The 11099-nt window shown below is 35.4% G+C and overlaps 1 protein-coding gene across 2 annotated transcripts; it reads left to right on the top strand.

Annotated features, from left to right (window-relative positions):
* The first annotated feature begins 1058 nt into the window (after positions 1-1058).
* ADCYAP1 (adenylate cyclase activating polypeptide 1) lies at positions 1059-10364 on the top strand. 2 transcript variants are annotated; one of them, XM_075213377.1, is made up of 5 exons: positions 1064-1852; positions 2045-2149; positions 4654-4788; positions 5323-5418; positions 7923-10364. In XM_075213377.1, exons 2-5 carry the CDS (start codon positions 2046-2048, stop codon positions 8107-8109), a joined length of 522 nt encoding a protein of 173 aa, XP_075069478.1. In that variant the 5' UTR covers positions 1064-1852; position 2045; the 3' UTR covers positions 8110-10364. The 2 variants fall into 2 exon arrangements, with proteins under 2 accessions (XP_075069479.1, XP_075069478.1); XM_075213378.1 differs by lacking the exon at positions 5323-5418 and having other exon boundaries at positions 1059-1852.
* Positions 10365-11099: the final 735 nt, after the last annotated feature.

The raw sequence follows: 11099 nt of genomic DNA, 5'->3' as shown, positions 1-11099 counted from the left end.
TGTTTATCAAAAGAGCTTATCAAATGGTTTATTATATCACACGTTCTTGTAAATGTCTTTGTAACTATTATTTACTCCGGAACAGCATGTTCTAAGCATATTGTCTAGGGAGGATCTTGGTGGTCTACCCACGTAATTGTGGTGATCTCACGTCATTTACTGTAAATGAAGGGGAAAAAAAGAGAAAAGAAAAGGAGAAAGCAATATTTAATGTTCAGACTGCCTAATAGGGGGATTCCCCAAAGAGCCCCATGTAAAATCAACAGTTAATCTATAATCTATGTTAATTCTGACACCACAATTACCAAGATATGCAGCTAAGAGCATAATGATGTGGAAAATAAATAGAAAATCACTGTTATTGAGTTGTATTTTGTTGTACAGAACATGTAATAAATAATTTAAAATTGTGTTTGAAATAAGTGCATAATGGCTTCTTTATTGGGTGTAATCAAGCCTAAAAGGTGATAAAATCTGCGCAGAAGATTTGATCAGTTTGGAGCAATTATTCAAAATAAAATATAGTGCTTTTAAGCAGCAGCAGCAGCAGTTCAGCACCAGCAAACGAACAGCTCCTTGAATGAAACCTGTGAGATGTTTAAGCCATAGGTGAAATCTGTTAATTATTAGTCATTTAAAAAAAAAAATACAATTTAAAGAAATTGCAGATCTTGATACTGCTTAGCAGAGCAGTGATTTTCATTTAATCGTTCCTGATGAGTGTTCATATGTGTTTACAGCACACATGTTTGCACAAGACAGATCTCAGGCTTCATTATACAAGTATTATAACACTTCTTTACATACATGTTTTGTCTAATCATCTATGACTTTCTGGGTTAAACTTTTTTTTTTAAATTGTAATTTAGAATGAAAACTGAATTCTTTTGCTTGTCACCTGTGCTGTCAGCAGTAATTAATGGGTACATTTTGGCAAATGAGAAAAGAAAAAAAAAATGGATGTGTGGTTAGAATTAAGGGAATGTGCATGTCAGAATATTTATGAGGAAACTTATGAGTGTGATCGGATCATCTGTGAGGAAAGATGAGAATTGTTATTATGTTCCTAGAGGAATTGGCTTGATGACGTCTTTTCTGATACCGGATCATTACGTGACTTACACTCTAAAAAAAAGGGAAGCTGTTTGATCCATGGATAAAAATCCGAGCACCACAGAATCACAAACAATAGCTGGTATTTAAAGGTAATATGCAGACAAACATTTGCAAAGCAACCTCTTCCTAAAGTGGCGTTTGCAGTAAATATCTTTTCCTATTACATGTGTGTGTATATATATAAATATATGTACATACATACAAGAACGGAGGGCTGGTCAACTTGAATTGCAGCACAAGAAGGAGAAGAAAGCAGCTAGAGAAACGCCTCAGGAGAAGTATCTTAGAGAAGATCTGATCTCATTGTCAGCATCTCAGCCCAAGACTCATAACAGACTGCACCAGACTCCTGCTGCCTCCCTGGCTCACTGTTTTGTTTTTTTTCTATATCTCATTCCAATCTACTTCACTGCAGTTACAACTTGTTTTTTTTTAAATTTATTTCTCATTTACTTTTTCAGCTAGGGAGGTTATATTTTATCCTTCATTTTATTTTTCCCCTGCTCTTTTTCTCACCTCGGCCGGAATACACATTTTTTTCCCCCTGGAACTGTGACTTGCATCAAACTTTTAATCAAAATTGCAAAAACCAGTCGGTCACTGAGTCCTCCCAACCTGCCAGGCAAAGCAATGCAGACCACATTCTGAGAGAGAGGGTAAACTTGCAAGACACTTGGCTTTAACTTGGAACTCGGTATCTCTGTTTCTGTGGCACAGTGGACTTATTTTTTATATGGTAAGAACCTTGTATTCTTTACATTTACAAATGATTACAATAGAATTTACAATGACAACTGCTTTATAGAAGTAAAATAGAGGGAATGAAATAATTGTATTGCATTGATCTAATTAAGGTCAAATCACACATCGACCTGAGCTAATGAGAAGTGTTTGTTGAAAGTGTTTCCTTCACTTCTCTCACCCACAGAATGACAATGTACAGGAAAGCACTGCTCGCCTGGCTGCTGGTGTATGGGATAATGCGCTGCACCGTCCACTCTTCACCTACTGCGCTCAAGTACCCTGCACTTAGGTAAGTATGATACTAAAGGCAATTTATTATGTCTAAATTCTGGTGTTATCTGAATCTGATCATTTTCTAGGTGTAATGTATCCTTTTTGGACACTTAAGCCAAGCTGCATTTCTGGATCTATACACCAGCTGTGTTTTCCATAGTCTACACTATGTGTGGCTGTTTCCTGATTTACTACAATGAAGCCTGTGAATGGGGAGTATGCTAGTAATTCATGTATATATGTCCAGTGAGCTAGAATGCAATATTGCTTTTACAAAAAAAAAAAAACTATTCTGCAGCCTCCGAATAGCTTTAAGTGTAACTAATTCTAAAAATGCAGTAACTGCTTAAACACAATTCTGTGCCATGCAGTGAGATATTCTGATTCACATACATGGATATATGCACCCTTGTTTTACAATTTTGTCATTCAATTCTTGTAATAATCAGCCTTAGAAATATTTAGCTTCCTAAGAAACAGATTTACTTGCTTTCAGAATGGGTCTAAATACAAACAGAATTCTATTTATTAACACGGATAGTTCCTCTTTAAATGACAAAACATGACAGCTGGGGAAGCCCTCAATGCTTCATCTGTTTGACTCTTGCCTGGTACTTACGCTTGTTACATTTAAACAAGTGCTTGGTTGCTATTGTATTATCAAAATGAATGAACATACAAGTTGTTTAGAACATGTAGGGGTAACTCTTAAAACAGGTTTCCCCTGAAATGTGCATTTATTTTATTTCCCTCAGAGCTTGAGGAATTAGCTTACGGCATCTATATTGAACAATTGGAGATCAGGACAGTGCAATGTCTTTTGTGTATAGGAATTAATGCACATATGTTTCTCTCGAGTATTTTTATTCCATCTTTAAGATAGTGTGTGTGCCCTGAAAAGCTGAGGAAGAAACAAGCAGGAGCTCCAGCTTCTGAATTTAAACCTTGGTACATACAAATGGATGGATTCAGTTTTACTCATCTAGTTTAAAGACCAAAATGGTTTTTTTTTTGCTGAAATGCACATTGACAGTTTTGCAGACTAAACTGTTGTAGACATGTGAACTGTTTTATTGTCCTTCTATAAATAAAGAAATCAAATATTTAGAAACTAAATAGAACGTAAATATTTTGCCCCTAATGGCAGATTCACTAGAAATGCCCAATGTCAGGTAAGTAATTATTTCCACCTTTTTAACTATAAAACGGTAGAAGCTGACAAAAGAATAGCTTCATTTTCATTTTGTCTAAATAATCAATGTTTTTAATGCCTTTGTCAGTGTTGTTTTTTTTGTTTTGTTTCTGACTTCTCAAACAATTTGATTATTGGGTTTATAAATAATTAATTGTTTATTCTGATTGTTTACTCCTTTCAATATAACCATTGTCTAACTAAATATAAAAAATAAAAATATTCTTAATTATAAACAAAGCCATTGGAGAACAGGGCAATATTTATTTTATAGCAAAGCAATGGCAATAACTTAATTATAAATAATACAACTCTACGTATCTATTATTTTTTTGAATACTTAAACTTATCAGTATTGAATTTATAGCTATATCACATTGAATGATACAATTGCACTTAAATTAGGTAATTGACTGTTGCTGGCCAACAACTCCTATCGTCCATATAATCATGAGAGTTGTAGTCCAGGAATAGAGAACATGCCAAAAGCTGTTTATGTTTGTTATGAATTTAGTGGGAATGGTGATCATAGTTTGTTTGGGTGCGCTATCTGTTTGGCTATGTTAATCTATATAATGCTCAAGATCATGTGCCTGCGGTACAGAGATTCTGACACAGCTAAACTGATCCAGATTTAGCAAGAGTAAAACACTTTCAAAACATCTATTATTAATAATGCTGCCAGAGCAAACTGACAGAAATAGCTTACGGTGACCTACATCCCAGCAGATACAAAGTAAAAAAAAAATCTTAAGGAGGAACTTGGCATGAAAGGAAGCAAAGCCCGTTAAAGTCAGGACCCAGACTGTCCAAATATACCCCTCCTTCTGCAGAGTGAATCTGGGTAATGATGCAGCAATGTATTTTCAGTGCTCTGTGGCCAATGCTTAGTGCTTTGATTTAATGTTTGGAAGCTGATAGTGTGCTTGATGGTGCTGTTCTGCCAATAAAGGGAAGTTGGTTCCTTGAATCCCCCAACCCTTTCTAATCCCCGCTTCCTCCCCCTCTCCCTGTACTAAGGATTGTAGGATTTGGCAGTTAGTTCTGGCCCAGCCCCAACCTCAGGTCAGCTCACAGATGGGCTGCTCTTGTTATTTCTCTCACGCCCACCTACAGATTGATAGGGTCTCAGGGGGTCTTTTTCCATCAGCATCTGGCATCTCATCACTGAACAATATTCAGAGAAAAAAGACCAGTAATGTAGACACTAGAAATGAATCTTTGCCAAGAATTACAATGCTCCGAAAGGCACTGATCAAGTCATTATGCATTTTTGATTAATTAAGAGTCTTACAATTCACTCTCCTTTGCTTTTCTTTGCTCATTAGGCTTGAAGATGAAGTGTATGATGAGGATGGCAACACTCTTCCAGACTTTGCTTTTGATAACGATCCTATTGGCATTGGAAATCCTGCCTCGGTCTTAGACGACATGTATTCCTTTTATTACCCACCGGAAAAAAGGTGAATTCAGACTTTTTCCCTAAATAAGATAAAACCTAGTTAAACTGATTTGTTGTATAGTCAGAAATAACTGAATAAAATCTGCAAACACAATAATCCTGTTTTCTGTTTCATGTCAGACCAAATTGCGAGTTCTGCAATACATTCAAATTATTTAACAGGAGGTGTGCATTTAAAGGGAAAATGGAAATTTATGGAAATTAATAACATTCAGTGCTAATCAGGTGGCATTTTGCAATTAAGCAGCATCATGGGAAATTAAAATATATATATTAATGCAAAAGAACATTGTGAACCAGTGACTTTAGATGTGGGAGGAAAAGATATATCAGGCATAACATGTGAACTAGAGCAAAACATGACCCTGTGACAAATTGGTCTAGGGATAATCAGGAAGCTATAATGGGCAGTTGCACCCACTCCTCCCTACACACATTCCATTGAGAAATGCTTCTTTCTTGAAAACAACACATGTTGATGTCAGATTTCCAGGAATCATCTTTCCTTTCATTTTTTTTTCTTTGCTGTTGTCAGACATGCTGATGATCTATTAAACAAAGCCTATAGGAATTTACTGGGGCAATTGTCTGCGAGGAAATACCTGCATACTCTGATGGCCAAACGCTTAGGGTAAGGTTTGCTCTTAAAAAAACCTAGTATTTGTACGCATCCAAAGAAATTGAAAACAACAAACTTGACTACAGGTTGACAGTGTTACTATTATTTATGAAGATCAGTTCAGCTTTACATACTAAAGCATATGCACAATGTGCTGCAAAGCATCAGCCAGTGTACATTTCTAATTTATGGAGTTTAAATGTCATGATATTTATTTTTATCATCCCTTCAGTAGGACTTCACAGCTTCACCCTAGCAATTCAATTATAATAGGCTGCATTATTTATTTCACCCGGATTGTGCATTTAAATTTTTTTGTGGTTCGCACTACCTGCTTTTATTGTCCAATATGTCACTGCTCCTCCTCTGAAAAATGTAGCAGTTGTGAACCCTCATTGCGGTATAGATTTCTGGGTTGGATAATATTTTAATAACGCTCAGGGGAATGCATCGCATCTTCATAATGAATAATTCATGTGATGAATATATTGTCTCCAAACTGTCATCTTAAATTATCTGACTTTAACGTCACAGTATGTGAATTCCTTTTAGTTAGTAAAACCTGTGACTTCCTGTGTCAGAGCTGTTATATGTGTTGATTTTGTTAAATTGGCCTTCAAATTATCCATGGATGCAGCGCAAGTTGGGAATACAATATAGAGACCACCGTGAGTGGAGACATTTTTGATAAAACTAGAAATGCAATTTCTGTTAAAAGTTGATTTGTATTGTGAACTATTTAAAGTCTCCGTATTTAAAGATCTAACAATAGGTCAGAGCATCTATTAAGAGTGTAGGAAAAGAGATGGATTGGCCTGTAACACATCTGTGTATTAATAGGAACACCCACTCCTCTTATTAAACACAGGCCAGACATTGTCACTAGAGTATGTAGCATTAAATATCATATAGTTGGACTAGTTGTCCTACACTGATAATTTACTGCCCAGTTTATAGCTGAAAACATTGCATAGACATAATGTCTGTAATCCAGAGGACACTAGGAAGCCCCCCCCCCCCCTCCCCTGTCCCCTGGTCTTGTCCCAATCTCAGTGCATCGATATCCTGCCATATATTTCACAAGAAGAACACAACTCTTTTCATGTTGTTGACAGTAAGTCCCTAGAGACAATTATGGTAGCAAAAGGCAGGACAGCCTTGTAGTGATTGGTAATGAGATAGAGTCTCTAGGGAGTTGTCTAACATGAGGATCAAGGCATAGGGTTGCTTAATGGAGCCTGGGTAGATACCATGGCAGATGTTTGTACCCTTTGTTCAGAATTTACACAGCAATAATTGGGTTTGACATTAAGATATTTTTCTCGCTTTTTGCCTCCTGAAAGCGATAAGACTTAATTATTATTTTTTTTAAAAAAAATGCACTGCAGGTATTTTGACACACACACACACACACACACACACACACACACACACACACACACACAGTATAATTCACTAAATTGATGTATTCAGGTGCTAGAGGTGATAACACAGAATCCTTTTATAATAATTTATGGCTGCAGTGTTCCTAGATGAGACATTTTCATTGTGGAGCGCATTTGGTTAAGGCCAAAATAAATCAGATTATAAACATGATATATGTAACAAATTACAAAACAAGCCCTTCTTTTGGTAAGCCTTAAGTATGCATGCACACTATAACAGCAAGATAACAGCTGATACCACAAAGAGTTTTGTTTAATGTGACAAATGTAATGGGATAAAAACTAATCCACCCCATACCAATGATATGTAAATGTTACAGTAATGAATATGAAATTAATGTTCACTGTCCATTGGTGCTTTAGGAGGGTCTTATAGATGAAAATAGAATAAGTGTTGTGTGGATGGTTTGGAGATAAGCATGCTGCACCTTCTAATTGCAATGGAATTCACAATCTTGCAGTCATGGCACTACTTACGCACAGTGATTCATAAACAGGATGTGAATCCAGATAGAGAAAGACAAACAGATAAACTATTGCGATTATGTTCTACTTTTTAATTTACATAGTTATTAAAGGAGTGAATCTTTCATGTCTTGTAATGTAGATTACCTTTTTATCTCCATAAATTAGGAAGATCCCGTTTATAGTGATTAGCTTTAATGTATCTTTAAGGAATAATCAACTTTGTAAGACTTATAACATCTGGAGGTGGAGGGGCTATATGCATTCAGAACTATTATTCACAACTACTTACGTTCAAATGAAAAAAGTTTAGAGACGTGTAGCTCTGGAGAATAAGACTAAGTAGACAGAGGAATTTCACAGCTCTTTCTTAGATTGTTGCTTCTTTCTGCTAATTTAAAGAAAAGCAACAGCTCCATAATTGGACCACCCCTTGGTATCTGACATACAGGCTTTTAAAGGTCAATTATCATAGTAATTTCTGCATTAGTCCCTGGTGCAGCATGTTCAGTATCTACAACCATGTATCTCAGACACAGACCCTGCTGAAGAACACAGCTGGGTAGATGCAGTGTAGTTTGCAACTCTTGCTTTTTGCCATTACAGTGCAGTGAGTAGCAGCCTGGAAGATGACTCGGAACCACTATCAAAACGGCACTCAGATGGTATCTTCACTGACAGCTACAGCCGCTACAGAAAACAAATGGCTGTTAAGAAATACTTGGCAGCAGTCCTGGGGAAAAGGTATAAACAAAGAATTAAAAATAAAGGACGACGAGTAGCATACTTGTAGCGATGAGAAACCAGCCACCCTGTGTATACAACCCCCAACAAAACAAAAAAAAAAAAGTCATCTCCAAACTGACTGAACAATCATCGCTCCTGTGTTATCTAAAAACATGTATTTATGTATGAAGTAAAGCCATTAAATGAATATTTTGATAATAATATTGTTTTTCTTTTGTACAAAAGCACTAGAGAATGCACATATCTACTTTGTGGACCAATCAATAAGTTATATATATATATTTAAATATATATAAGTGATAGAGAACAAGTATAATGTGTGCACAAAATAATAATTCACACGAGCTGTTTATGTTTTTATATAAAAAGAAATAGAAAAAAGACAATCATTATTTTGAATATTTTGCTCCTATTTTTGTAACTTGAAATTAAATGGATAGTATTTTTATCCGCAACAGGGTTGAAGATATTGATTTTAACCTTTTGCTGATGGACCTAGATATTGATGACCTGGTGCAAGGGGATTATGTTGCTAATGATTTAGGAGATTCTACCCTTGGGGAGTTCAGCACAAACCCCTTTAAAATTTATAGGGGTGACATCCCTCTTTTTAAAGTTTCCAAATGTTGTACTGTGTTAAATCCCACTTTTATATGTATTTATGTCTCCTCAAAATAGTTTGATATTGACCCAACAGCTCTACCAAATTAATGGACTCCTTAATTCATCCCACTTTGGGAGGAGTTCCAAATGCCCCATTAAACTGTTATTCTTCTTACTGATTGGACCAGGCCACATAGCAAAGAAACTCTGGCAATAAGTATCTGCCAGTACGATGACAATGTGAACACTGGAAATTGGTACAGCACAGTGTAAAAGGAACTGCCCAAAATGAAGTACATGGTTGTGGACCTGTCATCAACATTGGGAGGTAAAAATTAAAACAAGTCTCTCTGAAGGTCCATTACCCAACTGACAATGGGCAGCTTGGTATTGGAACGTGATACAAAGTACATTGTGTTTCTCTCCAGTGCTGTCCATGCTTTTCATTCTGTGAATCTACCAAAAATATTTTCTTCAGCTCTAACTTAAAGTATTTATTTCTTTGGCTGTCTTCTTGTAGGATTTTGACCCTTCTACCCTGTCCTTCTTCACCATTCTAGTCCTGTCATTTCTTGAGTCATTTATTTTACTAATTGTAAACAAATCCTGTTATGTTTATGCAAGCTCTAATTGTAAAGTTAGGAACCCCTGTTGTAGCTATTACTAAATAATTATGCACTACTACTAAAGTTTTGTTCTTTGTTTTTTTGAGTCTTTAAAGGTAAAATGTATTTTTCTACATTATGGCTTATTGCTTAGTAAAAGTTCTTTCATAAAACAAAGTTTTGTCATAATATAATGTGTAGCATTCAAAACGTATTTACAATCAAATGTAATGAACGGAAAAAAACAAACAAAACAAAAAACAAACAAAAAAATCAAGCAAGGAACCAGGTCTCTTGTGACATGCTGTACGTCATTCTCATCACCATGTCTATGTCTACAGAGATGTCTACAAAATGTAAATACTTTTTTTTTCTTTTGACCTAAAATTATCTAAAGAGAAAACTTCATCTGAGTCACCAATGTCTAAGTCAAGAGCAGGACTGCTGCTAGAGAAAGTGTTCAAAACCTTTCAGCTTTTTCTTCCTTCCAGAAAGAGGTGATGGATCAAAGGAGCTAGACTTGAGTTCCTTCCATGGCTCACCACTGCCAGCTGATCCTATTGCAAGCAGTAGCTGCACATAGGAGTTTGGTCTGCATCAACCTTACTTTTATTTTGCATTCTCCTCAGGCAATGTGACACAGGATGCAGTTTGCAGCTTTCGTGCCTTCCCTCGCCTTTTAAATCGCCACGAATCAAAGATGGCTTTTTAGTGGCCCTACAATGCTGCAACACATCAGCTTGTATTTTAGTCTCATCTCTGTTTTCATTTGTAGTGGGCAGGATTATTATATTGTGTGTTAGCTGTACAGTTGATGTAGGGTTTCAGTTGCTTTTCAAGTTGAATATAGTAGTTATTGCATCATTTATTTAGTATCCAATCCTTTGTACGATTTACAGCAAAGCCAACAGCCTTACTAAATGAAGTAGATCTGTTATACAACGATCTGCATAGATGTAAGTCTATATTTTATGTGCAACAGATTATTAATTAATATAAAAGTGAATATTATTACACGACTATCTAGAACTAAAAAATTGATTAATGTTATATAAAGTGTGCAAAGCTTGTGTTAATAAATTTTTGTAACCAATGCAATTTTGTCTAATGTTTGGAAAGTAAGATACATGCATTAACTTAAAGCTTTAGCTCAATTAATTTTATTGTACTAATTAATTTATTTTTATCATAAAAATTGGAACAATAGCGTGGTTTTTATGTGCACAAAATCATTGGTAGGTCTTGTATTTGTTAAAACTAAAATGATTTTGGGATATTGTAAATATTAGTAATTAATACAAAACAGATGTATTCAAATACATTATGCCAAAGCAATCATTAAATATGCAGTTGTTAATCTTGATTTTAAGAGTTCCCCTGGTTCCAATGCAGACTTTATAAGTTTCTGTCTGAGTATTGTGTGAAAGTCATATCATAATACATAAACTTGGAATTTTGTAACGTTGTATATGAATTTAAATCATACATTGAATCATCCTTATTGGAATGACAAGTTTCAGTGTTGTACGGGATTATTTTTTTTTTGTTTGTTTGTTTCTATATATAAACACAACCATTGGAAAATGTTTTACCAAAGATTCTAAAAGTTCCATCTTAAGTGTCCAGCATGACTATTTACCGCACTGGCAGTCAAGAATCTGAGGATGGAAGTGGAATGACGTAGACTATGAATCTCTTCTGAAAGAAGACTCTGGCAATTGCATATTATAGTTGAGTGATGATGGAAATATTAGATTCCATTTTTAGACTCCAAGGTCTATTGGGAAAAAACAGAAGGCTGTCTGAGTAATTCTTGTGGGTTTAATGG

The sequence above is a fragment of the Mixophyes fleayi genome, chromosome 5 (genome assembly GCF_038048845.1).
Source record: "Mixophyes fleayi isolate aMixFle1 chromosome 5, aMixFle1.hap1, whole genome shotgun sequence".
NCBI lineage: Eukaryota > Metazoa > Chordata > Amphibia > Anura > Limnodynastidae > Mixophyes > Mixophyes fleayi.
Note: the sequence above shows the minus strand (reverse complement) of the source record. Positions and strands in the feature narration are given on the sequence as shown.

Bases quoted from the DNA above. Each gene is read 5' to 3' on its own strand.
- ADCYAP1 (XM_075213377.1), top strand. From the start codon at position 2,046: ATGACAATGTACAGGAAAGCACTGCTCGCCTGGCTGCTGGTGTATGGG. The intron at 4,789-5,322 runs GTGAATTCAGAC...TGCTGTTGTCAG, and splicing joins TATTACCCACCGGAAAAAAG to ACATGCTGATGATCTATTAA. The intron at 5,419-7,922 runs GTAAGGTTTGCT...TTGCCATTACAG, and splicing joins CTGATGGCCAAACGCTTAGG to TGCAGTGAGTAGCAGCCTGG.